General features: G+C 41.4%; 1 protein-coding gene across 1 annotated transcript; it reads left to right on the top strand.

Moving 5' to 3' along the window:
• The first annotated feature begins 1,040 nt into the window (after nucleotides 1–1,040).
• On the top strand, nucleotides 1,041–21,362 carry LOC111147459 (amine sulfotransferase-like). The gene is given in 6 exon segments (XM_022503470.1): nucleotides 1,041–1,182; nucleotides 12,239–12,447; nucleotides 15,924–16,047; nucleotides 17,064–17,158; nucleotides 19,289–19,472; nucleotides 21,241–21,362. Coding segments are annotated over 6 exon segments (876 nt in total).
• Nucleotides 21,363–22,919: the final 1,557 nt, after the last annotated feature.

Raw genomic sequence — 22,919 nt, 5'->3', positions numbered from 1 at the left:
ATTAACAGTGTGACTGTCACAATATTTTTGAAAGATTTCTTATTTCCCCTTGTCTTATAATGACCCTTTCTGGGGCATCCTGGAATTGCTTTCAAATTGTGGGATTCTGAAGCTCTGATTTTCTCAGCTGTTCCTATGTCCGACTACTTTGGGAAACAGAAAAAAGTCACCTGAAGAACCCCCAAGTCCACTGTAACCTCAGGATTCATAGCCTTCAAGATTATCTTCCATATGGTTAGTGAGGGGTAATAATGAATGGCAAAAAGTACACATAAAAGATGATTCATGAGGCCGGTTTTGCACTTTCTGTGTGTCAACCATTATTTGAGTGTTTTCTCTCAGACTTTTACTTTGTGCCTTTGTTCATTTTGTCATAATGTACAGCTGAATTGATCACATGCAAACTGGAAGACAGTCATGTCTGTTAACTCATGCTTGCCCTACCCCAGTCATTCTAAACAAGTGGCACGTTAAGAAAGAAAACAAAATTTCAAGTTACCAAAGAGAACATGAATACATAAATCCCACTCAGAAAATATATAAAGAAAAGCTTCAAGAAACCTGCTGGAAGCTAACAGGTTGTACTTCAGTTACAGGGGCGGGGGTAAATCCCAGGTGATGAAGGGGTGCTGAGAGACGAGTGTGTCTAAAGCCTGTTCAAGTCCAACTTGTATGGTCATTTGTATGTGTGTTTGTATATATACATATATATGTATGCTTTCTGATTAAAGTATCTTTTTTGCAACTACAAAAATTATTTTTAAACCATTTTCTCTGTAGCTATAAAAATGGAGCACATACCCATAAAACTAACCTCTAGCCTGTGAACAGCTGGCTCTTGGCATTAGACCAAACTCACACTCAGAACCCAGGACAGTAACTTTCAGAGCCAGCCAGTTTTCGGTGACTGTGAAGAAAACAAGGTATCAATTTCTTTTCTCAGCATATGGTCAACAACTGAGGGACAGAAGGGAAGAAAACATAAAATTTTACTAATTTCTTTCCAATCGTTTTGTATCTCCTTTGCAGGTGACTGAAGTATGGAAGAGATGGAGAAATTCTTATTCAAATTTAAGGGATATTATTTTAATCGTTTATCACTTGATATTGGCTTTATAGAAAATTTAGATAATTTTGAAATCAGAGAAAATGATGTCTTCATAGTCACATATCCCAAATCTGGCAAGTTCTCTATTCTAATAGTTAATCTAAGGAATAACATGATACTTTTATAATGTGGGAACTCTGATTTTTCGTAGTATTCTATACGGACATATACACCTAATCAATTGGATATAATAGTGTTAACTGAATTTAATATCTTATGAAGCAGGTCTTTTACAATGTAGGTAGAAGGTTTTTTTTTTTTAAAGATTTATTTATTTATTTATTTATTTATTTATTTATTTATTTATTTGTCAGAGAGACAGAGACAGAAAGAGAGCACACAAGCAGGGGGAGTGGCAGGCAGAGGAAGAAGCAGGACCCTGGGATCATGACCTGACCTGAGGCAGATGCTAAACCAACTGAGCCACTCAGGTGTCCCTAGAAGTTATTTTTGATGTGGACAAGGAAACTGAGAGAATACTGAAGTAACTACGTTGAAGACACCCTATCAAACACTAAGGTGATAAAATGGTCTTGGAAAGGATGTAGAAATATTTACCATTTAAGCACCTACTTTGGACAGAGAGTTGAAATTGTATCTAATAACTAAGTGCATGAGAAGGAGGAAAATTAACATATACTAATTCCATAATGTGTAATAATCCCCAACTATTTGGGTCTACTTTTGCTATAGCACTCAGATCAGACTGAAACATATAGACATATGTATAATGCATATGTTCATCTTTGTGCGTGTATATATACATGCACGTCTCTTCATAGCCTTTGCTCGTGTTTTGTTTTTGTTAGATTTGCTGTTGTGTCCTATGAGTTCTTGATATATTTTGATGTTAACCCCTTATCTAAAATGATTTGCAAATATTTTTCTCTCTTCATTGGCTGCTTTTTCTTTTTGTGGATAGTTTTCTTTGCTGTACAGAAAACTTTTTTGAGTTATGCCTTTTATTTTTTTTATTTTTTTGTTTATATAATTGTTTATTATTATATGATTATTTTTTTAAAGATTTTATTTATTTATTTGACAGACAGAGATCACCAGTAGGCAGAGAGGCAGCCATAGAGAGAGGAAGGGAAGCAGACTCCCTGCTGAGCAGAGAGCCCAACGTGGAGTTCAATCCCAGGACCCTGGGATCATGACCTGAGCCAAAGGCAGAGGCTTTAACCCACTGAGCCACCCAGGCACCCCTATATAATGATTTTTTGATATGATTATCTGTTTTATGAGTGCTGAGATTGAGCAGTTCTTTATAGATCTTGGATATCAGCCCTTTCTCTGTTGTGTCCTTTATGAATATTTTCTCCCATTCTGTGGTTGCCACTTTGTTTTGTTGACTGTTTGGTGTGCAGTAAATTTTGATCTTGATGAAGTCCCAGAAGTTCATTTATGCTTTGGTTTTCTTTGCCTTTGGGGACATGTCTTTTTTTTTTTTAAAGATTTTTTTTTTAATTCATTTACTTGACTGAGAGAGAGATCACAGGTAGGCAGAGAGGCAGGCAGAGAGAGAGAGAGAAGGAAGCAGGCTCCCTGCTGAGCAGAGAGCCCGATGCGGGACTCGATCCCAGGACCCTGAGATCATGACCTGAGCTGAAGGCAGAGGCTTAACCCACTGAGCCACCCAGGCGCCCCTGGGGACATGTCTTGAAAGAAGTTTCTGTGGCCAATGTCTAAGTTGTTATGGCCTATGTTCTCCTCTATGATTCTGATGGATTCCTGCCTCATGTTGAGGTATTTTATCCATTTTGAGTTTATCTTTATGTATGGTGTAAGAGAATGGTCGAGTTTCATTCTTCCATATAGCTGTCCTATTTTCCCAACACCATTTATTAAAGAGACTGTCTTTTTTCCACTGTATATTTTTCCCTGCTTTGTCAAGGATTATTTGACCATAAAGTTAAGGGTCCATATCTGGGCTCTCTACTCTGTTGCAGTGGTCTATGTGTCTGTTTTTGTGCCAGTACCACGGTGTCTTGGTGATCACAGCTTTGTAGTAAACCTTGAAATCAGGCAACGTGATGCCCCCAGTTTTGTTTTCCTTTTTTTTTTCTTTTACTTATTTTTTTTTAATTTTTTTTTTCAGCATAACAGTATTCCTTGTTTTTGCACCACACCCAGTGCTCCATGCAATCCGTGCCCTCTCCAATACCCACCACCTGGTTCCCCCACCCTCCCAACCCCTGCCCCTTCAAAACCCTCAGATTGTTTTTCAGAGTCCATAAGTCTCTCATGGTTCACCTCCCCTTCCAATTTCCCCCAACTCCCTTCTCCTCTCTAACTCCCCTTGTCCTCCATGCTATTTGTTATGATCCACAAATAAGTGAAACCATATGATAATTGACTCTCTCTGCTTGACTTATTTCACTCAGCATAATCTCTTCCAGTCCCGTCCATGTTGCTACAAAAGTTGGGTATTCATCTTTTCTGATGGAGCCATAATACTCCATAGTGTATATGGACCACATCTTCCTTATCCATTGGTCTGTTGAAGGGCCTCTTGGTTCTTTCCACAGTTTGGCGACCGTGGCCATTGGTGCTATAAACATTGGGGTACAGATGGCCCTTCTTTTCACTACCTCTGTATCTTTGGGGTAAATACTCAGTAGTGCAATTGCAGGGTCCTAGGGAAGCTCTATTTTTAATTTCTTGAGGAATCTCCACACTGTTCTCCAAAGTGACTGCACCAACTTGCATTCCCACAAACAGTGTAAGAGGGTTCCCCTTTCTCCATATCCTCTCCAACACATGTTGTTTCCTGTCTTGCTAATTTTGTCCATTCTAACTGGTGTAAGGTGGTATCTCAATGTGGTTTTAATTTGAATCTCCCTGATGGCTAGTGATGATGAACATTTTTTCATATGTCTGATAGCCATTTGTATGTCTTCATTGGAGAAGTGTCTGTTCAGGAACACGACAAGGATGCCCACTCACCACTCTTGTTCAACATAGTATTAGAAGTCCTAGCAACAGCAATCAGACAACAAAGAAAAATAAAAGGTATCCAAATTGGCAATGAAGAAGTCAAACTCTCTCTCTTTGCAGATGACATGATTCTTTATATGGAAAACCCAAAAGACTCCACCCCCAAACTACTAGAACTCATACAGCGATTCAGTTACGTGTCAGGATACAAAGTCAATGTACAGAAATCAGTGGCTTTCTTATACACTAACAATGAAAATACAGGAAGGGAAATTAGAGAATCGATTCCATTTACTATAGCACTAAGAACCGTAAGATACCTGGGAATAAACCTAACCAAAGAGGTAAAGGATCTGTACTCGAGGAACTACAGAACACTCATGAAAGAAATTGAAGAAGACACAAAAAGATGGAAGACCATTCCATGCTCTTGGATCGGAAGAATAAACATTGTTAAAATGTCTATACTGCCTGGAGCAATCTATACTTCTAATGCCATTCTGATCAAAATTCCACTGGTATTTTTCAAAGAGCTGGAGCAAATAATCCAGAAATTTGTATGGAACCAGAAGAGACCCGAATCGCTAAGGAAATGTTGAAAAACAAAAATAAAACTGGGGGCATCACATTACCTGATTTCAAGTTTTACTACAAAGCTGTGATCACCAAGACAGCACGGTACTGGCATAAAAACAGACACATAGACCAGTGGAACAGAGTCGAGAGCCCAGATATGGACTCTCAACTCTATGGTCAAATACTCTTCGACAATACAGGAAAAAATATACAGTGGAAAAAAGACAGTCTCTTCAATAAATGGTGCTGGGAAAACTGGACAGCTATATGTAGAAGAATGAAACTCGACCATTCTCTTACACCGTACACAAAAATAAACTCAAAATGGATAAAAGACCTCAATGTGAGACAGGAATCCATCAGAATCCTAGAGGAGAACATAGGCAGTAATCTCTTTGATATCAGCCACAGCAACTTCTTTCAAGATATGTCTCCAAAGGCAATGGAAACAAAAGCGAAAATAAACTTTTGGGACTTCATCAAAATCAAAAGCTTCTGCACAGCAAAGGAAACAGTCAACAAAACAAAGAGGCAACCCACGGAATGGGAGAAGATATTTGCAAATGACAGTACAGACCAAAGGTTGATATCCAGGATCTATAAAGAACTCCTGAAACTCAACACACACAAAACAGACAATCATATCAATAAATGGGCAGAAGATATGAACAGGCACTTCTCCAATGAAGAGTTATGCCTTTTAATATGTATTAGAAAAATATATAATTAGCACATCAAATCCATAGTTTTACAGATGTCACTATTTAGGATGAAACTAAAGAAGATAACAAAGTTACACTTAAGTTAACCTCAAGAAAACTATTGATTAATAATACAGGAGGGCAATTTAGAAGTATCTATTTAAAACAAAAATATAAATAGCCTATGACTCTGCATTGAACTTCAAGGAAGCAAGGCTTGGTAAACACACATACACACACACACACACGCACACACACACACACACACACACACACACACACACACACACAATGTTCCTGTGTCGTGTTTTGTAATAGCAAAAGTGGAAAACTTTCTTAACTAGATATCACAAAAGAAATAGGGAAGGTCTGATAGAGCCATATGAATACACTCTATGAGGCAGTTGCAAAGGATGAGTTGAAGCTACATTTAGCAAAAACAACATGCGTAGATCTCAAAAACAAGGTTAAGTGAAAAAAGCAAATTGCAGAACAACTCAAGATACCATTTGTATTAAATACACCATAATAGTTTCAATGAACTCATATATATAGAAGTCTTAAAAGAGTCTAGCATACATAACAGCAATTTGAGAGAGATGGCCAATGGTAGTCAAAAGGAGCTAGATCTTTTATAAATCTATGTCTTAGAGAATGGATTCATGGGACACTTGAGTTATTAGATCTGGTTGAACATTTACAAAACAAGAATGCAGTAGACTATCAGGATAAGGTGACAGTCTGACAGTGTACATGAACGAGCAAATGCTGACCTCATGGCAGCAGGCTGTGCTTCCTCTGCACGGTCCCTGCAGCTGACACACCTAGTTCTCAGAAGGACCTTCACACACATTCGGCCAGGATGTGGCCCAGTCTACCTCTCTTCTACTTCCTTACAACCTATGTTGCAGCCCAGGAACCTGGATACCATACATGATTGAAGCTACAGGCTTCCTTAGGCCCTTCACGTACCAGGAAAATCCCAGTGGGGCCGTGGAACTTTCTCAATAACCAAGGCATTTAGCATGTTCCAGATTTGGAGGCTCCTTCTGTCCCCAACAACTGGGATCAGAGCTCTCAGGGGTCTAGGTATGAGAAGGCTTGTCTTCTGATTGGTCAGCGCATACTGGGCACCAAGCATGGATAAGGCCCCCAGCAAGGAGCTTGACATCATTAAATCCTATGGGGTAGGTCATATTGTTAGCTCCATTTTTACAGACAAGGAAACGGAGGCACGGAAATGTCAAAAGATGTGCCCAACAACAAACAGGTAAGTGATTTAAAAAAGAGACTAGAACCCAGAGCTGTCTGTCCTTAGAGCACAGGCTCTGCTCCTAGTGCCCACCCAAACCCTACCAATTCATCAAGCTTTAGCTTAGGAAGCCTGGAGTGATCATCCTCTTCTGTCATTCAAAGTATGTACAAATATGATTCGGCTGACCATGAGAAATCAGCAACCCACTGCATCTCCTCAGTAGGAGGGTAGAGATTATATCTGATTCAGCTGTGTATCTCGAGAAAAGAACCTGACGAATAAAGAATGCTCAGGATATGCCTGATGGGTAACCAATGAATGAAGACACCAATGAGTGAATGAGGGCAGTTTCACCTGACTGATTCTGATGAGTCCCTAAATACCTCTGCCCAGCCCTGGAGTGCTGTCATACAGAGCTCTCTTGAGATCAGATTCCGCCTAGGCTTTTCTAAGGATTGTTCTACAAAGCTTTATAATTTGGCAAACACATTCATATATACAGACGTAGACACATATATACACATATACATACACAAATACAAGGAAGATGCAAGGGGCCCAAGGGACCCACGATTATGGGTGATGATGGGGGGAAGTCTGGGAGAGGGGATAGGGCTAATGGACAGATGGCCCTGTTCAGCTCAGTTCAGTTTAGCACTTTCCTCCAAAGGCCTGGGTGCTCCTTGTAGCTGAGGAAATTTTGCTCCAAACCTAGTATCACCTCTGTTCCACTTGGTAATTGACAGCTGTGCCTGAATCCCGTAATTATACCAGTTAGGGACAAGAGGTAGGGGAAGGTTGGGGCTAAATATCCAGAGGTTGGGATAGGTGTAGCATAGGGACAGAGATAGGGCAGAATTATTGCTACTGTTCATTGGGGTTGGGGGCAGCATCTGGGTACTTGGTGAGTTGGAAGGTCAGGATTTTGCTGTTGACAGTTTCTTTGCTAAAGGTAGACTACAAAGAGGCTCTCAGCCTTGGTGTCGAACTCCTGCTGTAAGAGAAGACAATGGCCTGGATGTGGCAAGTTGATTATTCCTTGATGTAATTGACCATCTTGCCAATGTTGGTGTCATCCAGGGCAGCATCAATCTCATCCAGGATAATGAAGGGGGCTGGCTTGTTATTGTGGATGGCCAGGAACAAGTCTAGAGTGGCCACTGTTCTCTCAAGCACTAACAAGTTGTCCATAGACCAGAAGCATTTGCCAGGAGCCAAATAGTTGTAGTTGGTGCCATCCCAGTAGGACTCCTCAGGGTTCTCAGGGCTCAGAAATGTCTGTTGTCATATAAGGCTTGTAAATCTCACTAATTTTGGTGGCCTCACATTCAAAGCAAACATTGAAGCAGTCAAGGTGCTCCTTCTTGATCTGTTCAAATGCCTGCTTGGCCTTCCTGGCTTGCATTTGAGCTCCCTCCAACTCATCTGAGGTCTCCTAAAACTTATCTCAGATACTTCCTAGATTTTCCACAGCTTTCATGTTAGGGCCAGCTATATGCTGGAGTACACACGCTGCTCATTCAGCTTTGCCGCAGTGTACTCACCTCCTGTTCGATCTCCTCAGCCTGGGCATCCCCGGATCTTCACACAGGTCACTGTAGTCAAACTCAATGAGGGCTTCTCACACAGAGTTACTGGAGGTTCACTGGGAACTACTCACTAAATCCTCCCTCTGGGACCTACACTCTCCCTGACTAATGCCATCCATCCATAGTGTCCTTAGACAATGCCCACGTGATGTCTTACGTCTGGCAGGCCTGTAGCAGATTGTGGTGGTCACTACATTTCTGTTCAAGCTTGGTCTCAATGGCTGTGACCTCCTTCTGTAAATGGGTCATTTCCCTATTGGTGTCCCAGTTTATTATGGACCTCCTCCATCTCATCATTCTTGTCATTCAACTCTGTTCCCTGTAGTTGTTTTCTCTAGTAAGAGACTGTTGTATGGTTTCCCTCTCTCTCTTCTCCCAACCATGTTAATCTGTTTTGTTTCTAAAATTCCACAATATGAGTGAAATGGTATTGTCTTTCTCTGACGTTTTTTGTTTAGTATAATATACTCTAGCTCCATCCACATCATAGCAATAGCGAGATTTCATTCTTTTCGATGGTTGAGTAATATTCCATTGTTCATCTTCTTTATCTGCTTATCAGTCAATGGATGTTTGGGCTCTTTCCATCATTTGGCTCTTGTTGATAATGCTGCTACAAACATGGGGGGTGCATTTATCCCTTTATTTCAGGATTTTTGTACGTTTGTGTAAATACCTGATAGTGCAATTGCAGAGGTATAGGATAGTCCTATTTTTACTTTTTTGAGGAACCTCCATACTGTTCTCCAACTGGCTACACCAGTTTACATTCCCACCAACAGTGCAAGAGGTTTCTCCTCTATGTCATCCTCCCAATATGTGTTGTGTCCTGGGCTGTAATTTCAGCCATCTGACAGGTGTGTCATTTTATCTCGTTGCACTTTTGGTTCGTATCCCTGATGATGAGTGATGTTGAGCATCTTTCATGTGTCTGTCAGGCATCTGTATGTCTTCTTTGGAAAAAAAGTCTATTCATTTCTTTTGCCCATTTCTTAACTGGATTATTTGTTTTTTGAGTGTTGAGTTAGAAAAGTTCTTTAGAGACTTCAGATATAACCCTTTATGAGATATGTCATTTGCATGTATCTTCTCCCATTCTGATGATTGCCTTTTTAAAAATTTTTTTTAAAGATTTTATTCATTCATTTGAAAGACAGGGATCAGAAGTAGGCAGAGTAGCAGGCAGAGAGAGAGGGGAAGCAGGCTCCCCGCTGAGCAGAGACACCAATGCGGGGCTTGATCCCAGGACACTGGGATCATTACCTGAGCAGAAGGCAGAGGCTTAACCCACTGAGCCACCCACGTGATCCTGAAGATTGCCTTTTAGTTTTATTGATTTTATCCTTCACCGTGCAGAAGCTTATTATCTTAGTGATGTTCGTATAATAGGGGACAGGAAGAGAGGAAATATTTGCAATGTTGACAATTTAAAATGATCTATAATGTAGTAGGACTATAAATCAAGAAGTAGGACACAGCAATCTGACTTTATAAAAAGAGCCAAAGAAACGAGCGGGAAATGTGCAGAAAAAAATCACCCTCCACCAATACCAACAACTTCCCTAAACTGGGAAACAATATGTTCATTTACATCTCCTGGACTGAACAACACTGGAGGGGTGGATAACTCTGAATGCTGACAGGGAGTGCATAGAAATCTGCATGCATTAATATATTCCCCTGAGAGAGTAGATTGAAGCAAATTCTCCAAAGAGCCATCTGGTACTCCCTGCACGACTGCAGTCCAGATGTAGGAGGCAATTCCTGTCTTGCCTACTTGCCTCCAAGAAAATGTCATGCAGGTGCCTAGGGAGCAGGAGTGAGAGTGTACACTGCAGATTGTTTGGGGGGAGGTGTCCATTGGGGGAGAACAGATAGGACAGTGTGGGAATGCACACCCTGAAACAGCATCTGTTAGACACAATGGATCAGAGGTAGCATGTAAATAAATGTTAAACTACAGTGTACAGTGGTAAACAGAAACATATGATGCCCATGGATTGAAAATACAAACACAGGGCTCCTGGGAGGCTCAGTGGGTTAAGCCTCTGCCTTCGGCTCAGATCGTGATCTCAGGGTCCTGGGATCGAGCCCCATATCGGGCTCTCCGCGCAGCAGGGATTCTGCTTCCCTCTCTCTCTCTGCTTGTAATCTCTGTCTGTAAAATAAATAAGTTATAAAAAATCGAAAAGAAAATACAAACACATACAATAATACCTATTTCATAAGAACACATTCCAGTAAAGTATGCATTTTAAGCCCCAGAGCCCCAAAGCCTGCTTGTCTGTGGTGGGTTAGGGGTTCGATGAAAGCAAGAGATGAGATAAAGGAATAAACAGATCAGGGAGGGCCTACTGAGAATCAGTGATGTTACTATATGACGAACTGAAGGGAAAAGCTTAGTACATCATCATGCTAACACCTGACCTGAAATAGGTGAAAAAAAGAGAAAGGAATGAAGGGAGGAGAAAGGGAAGAAGGAAGGAAGGAAGGAAGGAAGGAAGGAAGGAAGGAAGGAAGGAAGGAAGGAAGGAAAAGAAAGGAAGAAAGAGAAAAAAAGGAAGATGGAAAGAAAGAGAGACAGAAGGACTCAATATGAATGGAAGTGGCATGGACCTGGGTGCCTCAGTTAACTTCTGCCTTCAGCTCAGATCATGATCCCAGGATCCTGGAATTGAGTTTCGCCTCAGGGTTTCTGCTCAGTGGAGACTCTGCTTCTCTCTCTACCCTTTCCCCCTATTGTTATCCCTCTCTGTCATTCTCCCTCTCTCAAATAAAGAATAAAGATATAAAATCTTAAAAAACAAAAGGAAAAGTGGAGTGGGAGAAGAAGCTGAACACATTTGAATTTTTGAATCTGTGCAGAGATTTTGCATTCTCTCATTGAGTCTCTATAGAACTGTGGCATTCTACATAACTTCTCAGCTACCGTGAAGCTGTGATCCCTCCTGCAGAAGTAGTGTCTGTTATCTGGGAAAGGTGAAAGGATGCCAGAAAGACTTCCAGAGCTTTGCAACAAAGAGTTTTCATTCAGTTTGAGCTCCAGTTGTGGTAACACAAAGGCCTCTGTGTCCTTGGTCTTCCCTGGGCAACACTGGAGGACTACAACACCTATAATAAGGTCCTGGGTGGACCAGATAAGGGGCACACCAGCTGCACCTGTCGCAGGGAATGTATGCCCAACTGTGATCTTGCTCACTGGGTGCTGCTACTTAGCATGGATGATGGGATGGTCTTAGGAAGCAAGCCTGGGATGGAAATTGACAAGGGGCCAGTGGGTTTTCTCATTTCAGAAGCTGATTTGAGTCTTTCTGGGACCTGTGACGTTTTGTTGTGGTAAGTCTTTTAAGGCATTGCCTGGATATGTCAGAAGCATGACCTGTATGAGGTGTGTTTTCAACCTTAAAGCCCCATACATGAAGCACGCACATGAACTGTAAGGAAAATAACCAGGCAATTACACCCACATACTTTGTGACAAATGTCCACTCTAAGTGAAATTAGGTGACATAGTCATCGTAAGAATTGTCACATCCCACTTAAAGCGAAAGGTCCAACATTCTGCATCGTCTTTCCCTTCCCGTCTCCATGTAGGTGTCCAGGAGCCTCCTTTAAGGATTCATAATGAACATTGTTTCCTACGTGGAGATCACAGGAACAGAAGCAAATGGCGGGAAGGGCGACAGCTGGGAAGTGCCTCCTTACATGGAAATCCTTTTCCTTGGCTTCTTTTGGCTCATGTTCTAGGAGTGGGGTTGGGGAAGGAAGTAGAGAGGCAGGCATAAACCATCATTTGAAAGTCCCATATGTGAAGCAGAAGAAAACACAGAAGAGTCAAGGAATAAATCTGTGGGACAAATGCCCACGGAGTTTCAAATGGAGCATCTCCTGAAACAGGAATAGAAAGGCCACGTTTGCTTTCTTTCTCCCACACTGCACTTTACATACATTAACAATTCCTTTCAGATAAAATTACATTGTACTTATTATAGTAACAAACTCTGATTAAAAATTCATGATACATCTACCTCCATTTTGGATCATCATTGAAAACAAAATTATTTCTTTACAGGAACCATCTGGTTTCAGCAATTATTAAGTCTGATTTATTCTGAGGAACATCGCAAAGGCACTGGAAAACTGGAAACCATGGACCGAGTCCCCTTCTTTGAGTACAAAACTCCAGAAATAGATTTTGAGGAAAGACCATCGCCTAGTCTCTTCTCTACCCATCTCCCATACTACTTGGTTCCCAGTGGGCTGAAGAACAAAAAAGCCAATGTAGGAAATGGACTCTGACTACTGAGAGCTAACTGCTCTTTTTCACGATTTCATTTCATTTCAGGACATCAACACTGTGCACTCATCCAGCTGTTGGCAAATGTAGCATTTTACACACTTTAGTTTTCTTTTTTGTTTTAAAGACTTTATTTGTTTGAGAGAGAGAGAGAGAGGGAACAAGCAGGGCAGGTTGAGGGAGAAACAGGCTTCCTGCTGTAAAGGACCCCCTCCCCCCATCCCCACTCCCATGCAGGGTTTGATCTCAGGACCCTGGGATCATGACCTGGGCTGAAGGCAGACACTAAACCAACTAGGCTGCTCAGGCACCCCTTTACTTCAATTTTCAAGAGCCATCTGTTTTCTTATCTTATAGTATCAGATTTGTACCTTGCTCCCTTTGTTTTCTTTTTTTTCTAATTTTTTATTTCTTTTCAGCGTAACAGTATTCATTGTTTTTGCACCACACCCAGTGCTCCATGCAATCCGTGCCCTCTCTAATACCCACCACCTGGTTCCCCAAACCTCCCACCCTCCGCCCCTTCAAAACCCTCAGGTTGTTTTTCAGAGTCTATAGTCTCTCATGGTTCACCTCCCCTTCCAATTTCCCTCAACTCCCTTCTCCTCTCCATCTTCCCTTGTCCTCTATGCTATTTGTTATGCTCCACAGATAAGTGAAACCATGTGATAATTGACTCTCTCTGCTTGACTTATTTCACTCACCATAATCTCTTCCAGTCCCATCCATGTTGCTACAAAAGTTGGGTATTCATCCTTTCTGATGGAGGCATAATACTCCATAGTGTATATGGACCACATCTTCCTTATCCATTCGTCCATTGAAGGGCACCCTTTGTTTCTGATTATACAAGTAATGCAGCCATTAGAAAATGAAAGAGTATATATGTGTCCATTTAATTTACTTTATACAGGGTGTTATAATATCATGTATAATATATATCCTTTCATTTTTGAATCAGCTGTATTAGCAAGGATGTATAAAATGCTAACAGTTCCTTCTATTTGCTCTGCGTGCCCTCCTTCTTTCCTTTTCACACTTCACCTCTTTTGCCTACTTTCTCTTCAAATGTACCTTGTTCTTTGGAATTCCAAGGGAACCTCAGAGGCAATCATTTGTCTCTGCTGAAGAATTGTCTCTCCATCTCCCTGGATCAGTCACCTCCATCCACTGATAATTTCAACTCTTGACTCATGACTTTCTCCTCTCCCTCTACTCCTGTTTCTCATGGCATTATTTCTAACTTGAAGCGAATGGTGTTTTGTCAGCACCAGACAAAGTTGAGCCAAATTGCCCCAGCGGGGTCAATGGGAAGGAGGCAGTCATTCTCAGGGTCATGCAACTGCAGGATTGCCTCCTTCATGTTGACCTCCTCAGGCTCTGCACTGGCCTCCCATACCTCTACCCCTGCCAAACCTCTTAGTATTGACACCACCTCCAGCGACCTTTTCCTCCACCAACCTCCGGAGTTTATAAGGTAGTATAAACCTGCCTTTATTCATGACACCATTTGCCATCTGTGTACCTGTTATTTATTGTCCATTTCTGGCCAGAGTCTAAACTCATAAGAGAGATGGAGTTTGCAGTACATGGAACAGTGTCCAGAATGTAGTAGAATTGAGTGAATGAACAAAGGCATCACCAGTAATTGCCCTAACTTGAATCCTGACTTGAAGCACCTTGTTCTCTGAGAGGTGCCTCCTTTGCCTCCCACTCCTTTCAGTTGTCCCTGGAGTGACCAGTCACCACATTCAGACCTCCAGTCCCCTCCCCCTCCACCTCTCCACTCCCTCTCCACATTCTCTCATCCGTCTCTTCCACTTCTCCGCATCCACCAATGGCTCCATATTTGACATTCAAATCACTTTTGTCTCAATTCCCTTGCTCTCGCCAACTCTATTATGATCAGCTGCCAACCCCTAATTCTGGTGAAACCCAGTACGTGTATATTTGTGCCTGTGTTCATGAATCTGGTAGTGTGCTAGGAAAAAACCAGTACACTTAAAAGTTGTATCTTCATTTTACTTTTATGGCCTCAATTCTCAAATTTACATTTTAAATGTTTTGCTCCCCTCTCCCCTTTCTAAAATAACTGCTTGCTATTGTCTTCTGTCTTCAAAAACCTCAGTAGCATTCTGCTCCAATTATCCCAGTAAATGGCTCTCAAAAAACCATTCCCAGTCAATGACCTCCACATTAGAAACCTCCACTCATTGCCTTCCCTCCTTAAGAAGAAAGGTGGTATGTGTACATCCTGATGGTATTTTGATTTTATCTTCAAATCATTCCATTTCCAACATTCCCTGTATTAAAAAATGTGTCATTATCTACCTAAGAGAGTTAGTATCAGGACAGGTGGCATAAGTGACTCAGTTGTACCATTGGGTCTAGGTCACGTTTTACTTCTCTAAACATATAGATTAATGACAAGAAGCCATTTTCAAGGCCAAAGTAGGAGACAGGAAGAGTCACAGAAAGGGAATAAAAAGAACCTCTTCCTTCATCTTTAGGAGGATCTTTTCTTTCATTATGGAGATATCAACCACTGCTGACAGTTGTTTGATATTATCAATCACTTTGTTGATATCAGGTAATCCCCATGCGAGAAGAGCTCTATTTCCAGTACAATGGGACCACTCAGTGCTTACATCCATCTTCCCATCGCCTAGCTTAAGGTTAGCTCCGGGCAATGTGCAGGGAGGCAGTAAGTGAATGAAAGCTTTCCTAGTTGCTTCCCGAAGGAGGCACACAATGCCATTGCACAGTGAAAATACAAGCCTTGGGTTTCATCCAGGGCCCCTGAATATTCTGTACACACAGCGAATAAGCCACTTAAATGGGGTTGGACAGAGATTGATGATATTTTATATGCTAATGTCAATGGGTTGCTTAGGTGTTTTATGAAAGTGTGCCTTTGGATTGTTTAAAGCAAACAACTTTTAAAACGAATCCTATATTCCTCCAATACAAAAAATACTGAAGTAAGTACTGCATGAAAAGTACCTGTAGTTTACACTATGAAGATACATAAATAAGAACTATGTAAGCCATATGCTGAAGGATGAAAAAACACACTCTGAATTTTCTAAGATGATTTGAAAATATCTTAGTACGTTTTTCCTATTGATATACAATTTTATGGCTATTGGTCATTGTGGCATGTATTAGCTTGTTGCTATAGGGACAAGAGACTATTGTTGCTCTCTGTCAGGGTGAGTTGAGAAGAGGTACCATGGGAGGTGTGTCTTGAGGAGTAATTGATAGTCACCAGGCCAGTCGTAAAGGGAGAGGCATGGCTGAGAAGGGGAAACCCAAAATACAAAGAAGGCTGAGTATATACACGACATGATTAGGGAAGTGTAAAGTGAAGACAATAGGCTTCATCTGATTGGAAGGTAGTAGGGTAAAAATATGAGAGAATGAAAGCCTCAGAAATAATGAATACCTCCTTTCTTTCCAGATTATTTATGTATACAGAAACCCTAAGGATGTTATGTGCTCATATTTTTACTTTGCAAAGAATGTGACATCACAATTTACAGGTACCTTTGAGGAATTCATGAAATGATTTCTCAAAGGAAGAGGTAACTATAATTTATAGCATAAGCGACATGTTTGGCATCCTGTGGTAAATTTTTAAGCTTAGTGAATTTGGCAGGGAGAAGATGATGAAATTAAGTTGAACAGGGGTCAGTAATCAATGTATCAAGGCAGTTGGTAGGGTTGTCTTGGATGACCATGACCAGGCATTGTTACAAATTTTGCTTACTCCTGCTCCCTCTCAGGAGACCGTCAGGTTACAGTTATATCACCAGAAAATATTTAAATTTACATCTAACCATGGCAAAAGGGATTCATGAGCTTACAGTTTTCCAGTCTAGCTCAGAGAGAAGTATCTCAATTTAGATCACAAGATTGGGCTGTGCACAGCCTATTGCATGGGGAGCTCTACTTGACAAAGTTCTGTTCCACATTCCTTTCTCTTTTTAAAATTTTTTAAATTTTTTTAATTTTTAAGTGTCCTCTAAGCCCAGTGTGGGGCTTGAACTCACAACCCCATGATCAAGCATTGCATACTCTATCCTGGGAGGTAGCCAGGTGCCCCCTGCATTCTTTTCTGAGGTGCCCGTGTGCCTGCTTGAGCAAGAGAAACACCTACAGACATAGGGATGATGATCTGGAACAGGAGACTTAACTAACATTAGTCTCTGTGCAGAGCTCAAGTAACCCATCGGGGAGCCTTCATGTTGCATGCAGCAGGGAAATAGCTCTGTGTGTCTTTAGGGACAGGGAGAGAAGCAAAGAGGAGAGGATTCCTTTCTCTGTTCTCTGGGTTCGGCTTTTCTCTTCCTGTGGGTAGATGATTTTCTGTCTATATGAAATGCATTTTTAAGAGACTGATTGTTCCTTGAGTTCATGTAATTATTTCCCATGGGAAAGTGGATAGCTCTCCTATAACCAGGTGCCAGAGGAAATCAGGTATCTGCAAACAGACTTCTTTTTCCTTCTATGTTATAAGATTCCTGCACCTCCCATAACTGTAGCTTCTTCTCAACCTGTTCAACATAATTACCGAATTATGTATCTGTTTTTCCCACAGTGATGGGAACTCTTTGGTTTGACCACATCAAAGGTTGGTATGAGCACAGAAGCCTCTTCAACATTCAGTTCATGACCTACGAGGAGATGAAGAAGGTGAGAAACATGACGTCAGAGACTTCATGGCAGCTGAAAGGCACCTTGAACGAATGAATTGATCCTTAGTGGGTAGAACACCCAAAAACAATATCAAATTTGAGATCCCAGATTAGGTGTACAGGAGACCCCTCTCTTCTATCAACCTGGACTTTGATTACTAGGTTGTCATTTACAATTAATTAACTGAAACTTTCTTTTCAAAAACGGACTGTGTGGGAGGCATTGTCTCTCTTTTTATTTTAATTTATTTTTTATTTTTATTTTTTATAAACATATATTTTTATCAGCAAGGGTACAGGTCTATGAATCGCCAGGTTTACACACTTCACAGCACTCACCCCAGCACATACCCTCCCCAATGTCCATAACCCCCCCCCCCTCTTCCAACCCCCCTCCCCCCAGCAACCCTCAGTTTGTTTTGTGAGACTACGAGTCACTTATGGTTTGTCTCCCTCCCAATCCCATCTTGTTTCATTTATTCTTCCCCTACCCCCTTAATCCCCATACCACCCTGAACGCGCCCGATCTCGTCTGATCTCGGAAGCTAAGCAGGGTCGGGCCTGGTTAGTACTTGGATGTGAGACATTGTCTCTTAATCTATGTCTCTTAATCTACGTGTTTGACTCTCGAGAGCCAGATTTTTGGTCACCCATTGATGGATTATGAAATCAATTTTCTGCATTTTGATTCTGGTAACTTTCTAGATGTTATATTCATCATTGTGGAATGCATCCCATGGGAAACTTTAATCTTATCTGTGTACGGTTAAGCACTGCACGAAAAATTAAGTGGAATGTCTGTGTATGATTAGAAGGAATACAGCTCCCATTAGTCAATGATGAACGCATTAAAACAGAAGAAGTTCTATTACTGATTGTCTGAATCCCAGAGGCAGGCTAGCCTGATATTGTTTGTGGCATCTTCAGCATGTCGTGAATGTCCCAGGCATTTTCTGTCCTTCTTTCCTATCATATCTAGTGTGGCAATGATGTCTCCTCTCATAGTAGCAGGATGGTTGTTGTAGCTCCAAAGTCATGTCCTCAGATGACAGCATGTATGGCAGAAAGAGAGGAAGTGGGACAAGAAGGACTTCCTTGCCTTGCTTTGCTACCATCTCATCACTGGGAGGAAAATCACTTTTTTAAGCTTCTGTTTGACTTCTTCTTTCTGTTTCAATACCAAAATTGGGGCATTGTGACCACCCTAGACGAATGTCTTGTAGAGAGCAATGGGAGTGCATGAGGATCTTGGATCAATCAGGATCATTACGGGACAGGGGCTGCGCACTGCTGCCTGAACACCATCAAAGATCTCTAAGCAGGAAAGAGGAGAAAAAGCTGCAAGCCAGGCAAGAATAAGGGCTGCCACCTGCTGAGTATTCGTCCCTGGTTTCTGTTACCCTGCCCCAAGCTCTTGACACCCTGCCTGGACTCTCTTGTTGAATCTGTAACTCCTACCAAAGAGAGACTCCGACCGTGATTGGCCTTGTAACATTCTTCACACTATGGCCTCTCCATTGCCTCCAGCTTTCTCATCTGAGCCCAGCGCCTGTGAAGCTACACCAGGGAAACTCAAATTCTGATGGTCCTTTAACCTGGTATCTCATACCTTCCATGCAACCGCAACACTGCGTATATTCTTGCTTTTGTCTGGACTCCACCCCTTCAATGTGACTATCTAGAAAACACCTCTTTTTGCTTGAATTCTCAGGACAAATTTGTCATCGCTGTTGAGACTTTCTCTGAATTCTGTTACACAGCTACTCTCTGCCCACAGGTCTGCATACTGATTTCCCAGCTCCGATTCCCTGTTGTGCCTCTGTGCAGTTGCTCCTTCGCACAAGCAGTGTCTGACATAGGTATCTGCTCCCCCAATACTTGCTGAGTTAACGCAGATAAAATGAACATGAGTGTTCCTAAATGAACCCAAATATGCTCTAGAACAGTGCACAGTGAAAGATGAATTTACCAAGAAGGCATAAGCAAGTCACTTCATGGTCTAACTCCATTTTTCTAGCCAGCATAAGCACCTACATTTTTCACTCCCATAACAATACTTAGCTGTGACTTTTGTTGAAGTCTTCTTTCTTATAATGTGCATAATTTACCATACTCTCAATTTTTTCAGGATCTCAGAGGTTCTGTGTTAAAAATCTGCAAGTTTCTGGGGAAAGGATTGAGTGACGAGGATATGGATGCAGTTGTGAGACAGGCCACATTTGAGAATATGAAGTATGACCCACTGGCAAATTATGACAATATAATAGCCACTGCATTTGGGCCAAATGCAAAAGGTCATTTCCTTCGCAAAGGTGAGGGTGAACAGTGAGCGGCCATGTTGCACTGTGGTAGCAATGGGCCAGAGTGTAGCTTCTAAGCTTGTTGGTGGACTTTCCTAACATCATGGGCCCTCATGGGCCTGTTCATTTGGCTAGAAAGATGATTTCCTATGATTTCTTCCGGTGTTCTACAAGGAGACTCTGTTATTTGTTCTCTGAATGAATCTAATGAGTAACTTATAGTCACAAGGTCTTCTTCATGGCCCCCTGACAATCTACCGATTCTTAGCACAATTGGTTGTTCATTTAGTATTAGACTGCTTCCCATCATTAGCGTGCGCTCAGCTCCTGTTGGAGAGTTAATGACAGGTCTGTGGCCCTCACTGGCTGTTCTTCCTTCTCTGTGCTTTACCCTCAAGCTCCTCCAGGGATGACTTAAGAACACACATTCACTGCACTTTTGTTCCTGGGCAGGACTGTCATGTGTCCTCTAGGAAACCAAATTTTTACATCATAGAAAGGTATAGGAAATATCTGATACTTCTGGTGACTGGGATTTTAAATGAGTAACTCTTTATATAACTAATACATTGGAACATGTTAAAATTTTTTTTTTATTTTATACCATCGTTCTAATGATATTTTATGATTTTAAAACATGGAAAATATATAATACAGAATTAGAAACATAAATTTTACAGTCAATCATAGGGTTCTATGCCTCTATGTCAAGTAGCAAGAAATATTCACTTTGATTTCTCTAAATTAGGATTTCCTTCACTTAATCTCTTCCTATGTCTTTTCTTATTCAACTCGAAAATATGACCACTGGTACCTAGGAGCCCACCTGAGGTGGGGACTTGCCTTCCCGTTATGCCCTGCACACTCTACCATGTTGTCGATGCTAAGGCCCTTCTCAACTGCCCTGTCCTTGCACCTGCAACTTGTTTCTCTTTGAAAAGAGAAAATGTTCTGTGTTCCTCCGTCTTTCACACACCTGAAAATGACAGACTGGAATGGCTAAGAGGAAAACTAGGAGGAGCCAAACCACCTGTGGAAGTGACTTGCATCCCCTTATGTTTATTGTGCGCTCACATGCACTCTTCTCTTAGGTGAGGTGCAAAGGGGTGGGACGTCATTTGCACTAGCGTGAGCGTCCTGCACTGTTGTGGTTTGTGTTTCCGGTTTCCTTAGAGTTTCCGTTTGTTTCAGTTATTTGTTTACAGTGCAGTGTGTTTGAAGATCAGTGTCTCTTTTCTTGCCTCTACTTCTGTCAGCTTCTGTGTGTCATCAGCCCTCCGTGTCTAGAAGTTTAAAGTAAGACTGTTGTGAACCTAAAGTGGGTAAAGAAGGAGTAACTACAGGTGAGCTGATCCAAAGTGTAGGACCACGGGTGGCATTTTCTAAGTCTCTCTGAGCATCCGTGTCCTCATCAATAAATGTTAGCTCATCGATATGTGATTGTACGGAGCTTTTAAAGGAGTTCAGAAAACTACCAGAGCCCAAGCTAGCCTGGAACGCAATAGTAAACAAGTTGCCAGGGTTTTCTTCTTTTCCAGCTGGCTGCCAGCTGAGAAGTTGGGCTAATGATCTTCAATTACACCAGAACTGCCAGGATGAGTTTGTCCCCTGGCCAGGAGGTGAGAGAGTGATGGGGCGTGGCCGTGTGCAGGAGTAAATGAGGGCTCTTATGGGGAGAAAAAGGAGAGTTCCAGCAATGCTTCTCCCATCACCACTAAGGTATCAAGCCCCCTCTTCTGCGGAATCTTCACGGATGCAGTTGCCTTGTTTTTCCTCCCAGGTACCATCGGAGACTGGAAAAATCACCTGACTATTGAGCAGAATGAAAGGTTTGACAGGATTTTCCAAAGAGAGATGAAAGATTTTCCCCTGGAGTTCGCCTGGGACATGAATGAAGACTAGAATGTGAAGCAAAGCACAGATCCTTTAAGAAAGCACTGTCAGAAGGAAACATTGAATTGTCCATGTTGATCTTTGACTGTCACTGAATCATTACTGGAAAACCTGAGTGATGAATAACTATGAATATTCCAAATCTCTATCAAATGCCATCTGTGGCCTGTTGTCCATTGGCAGGGATCCCCCAGTGTCTGTTCAGCCGAGGGTTTCCTCTTGGTTTTGGCATATAATTAGGGAAGAGTTTTTATTTTATATCCAGAAATTCCAAAGGTCTTCGGCCAAATAAGAGGTCGTAATATGTGATCAATTTACATCTTGTAATAGAAGTCTTATCACTTATAAAAAAGGGTACTTGTGGCCTTTCTTCATATGTCAGGTTTTAATTTTTATGTAGTGAGTCAACCTTACATTTTATGGCTTCTAGGTTTTGTGTCTGACTTTGAGTGTTGCCATCACAAGTATTTTCATGCATTCATAAATCCTATCTTTCTTTCTCTTATGTTGTAAGAAAACTATATTTTTCTCACACATAACAAATTGACCCAAGACCATTTATCAAAGAGCCACCATTTTAAAAAGGCATTTCAATAAATTCAAAGATCCTGGATATCAACCTTTTGTCTGTACTGTCATTTGCAAATATCTTCTCCCATTCTGTGGGTTGCCTCTTTCTTTTCTTGACTGTTTCCTTTCCTGTGCAGAAGCTTTTGATTTTCAATAATTCAAAGAGACATGACCTCGTTCCAATGAGTTCCATGCACATGAGCAGACTCAGGCAAAAGGACCTATATTTTTCTGCTGATATACGTTTCTCACAACACCATAATTTCTCAAAGAAGTTAATCAACTGTCATAATGAGTTGTGTTAGAATGTTGCTGAGTACTGGTTTATTCCAAAAAAGTCATTTAAAAACTGGCATCACCACTAATTGATTATCTTCCCACTCAAAGATATTGTACCCTCAGCATTAATTTGTGTTTTCTTTCCTGTCATTTGGTACAGATGCATGGGCCTCATACAAGCCTCACTTATTTCCTGTGCAGTTTATCCTAAGCAGGGCTCTGTGGTATTTGTAGGTATTGGGAGGAGGATTTTTTTTACTAATTTTTCTTTAATTTTTTAATAAGCTTATAATGTATTATTAGCCCCAGTGGTACAGGTCTGTATATTGCCAAGTTTACACACTTCACAGCACTCACCATAGCACATATTGTCTCCGATATCCATAACCCCACCACCTCCTCCCTACAACCCTCCCTTCCGCTACCCTCAGTTTGTTTGTGAGATTAAGAGTCTCTTATGGTTTGTCTCCCTCCCAATCCCATCTGCTTTCATTTATTCTTTTCCTACCTCCCAAACCCCACATGTTGCATCTCCACCTCCTCATATCAGGGAGATCATATGATAGTTGTCTTTCTCCAATAGAAATATTTCGCTAAACATAATACGGGAGGAGCATATTTTTGAGTTATGTTTCCCAACTGCTGATCACTGCTCCAGGAGTTTTGCCTGTTCACGTATCTCCTGGGTTTCTGGTAGTAAGGCTGGCTGAGTAGAAA

This window comes from Enhydra lutris, unplaced genomic scaffold (genome assembly GCF_002288905.1).
Source record: "Enhydra lutris kenyoni isolate GAN:26980312 unplaced genomic scaffold, ASM228890v2 scaffoldscaffold17, whole genome shotgun sequence".
In the NCBI taxonomy this organism is placed as follows: domain Eukaryota; kingdom Metazoa; phylum Chordata; class Mammalia; order Carnivora; family Mustelidae; genus Enhydra; species Enhydra lutris.
Note: the sequence above shows the minus strand (reverse complement) of the source record. Positions and strands in the feature narration are given on the sequence as shown.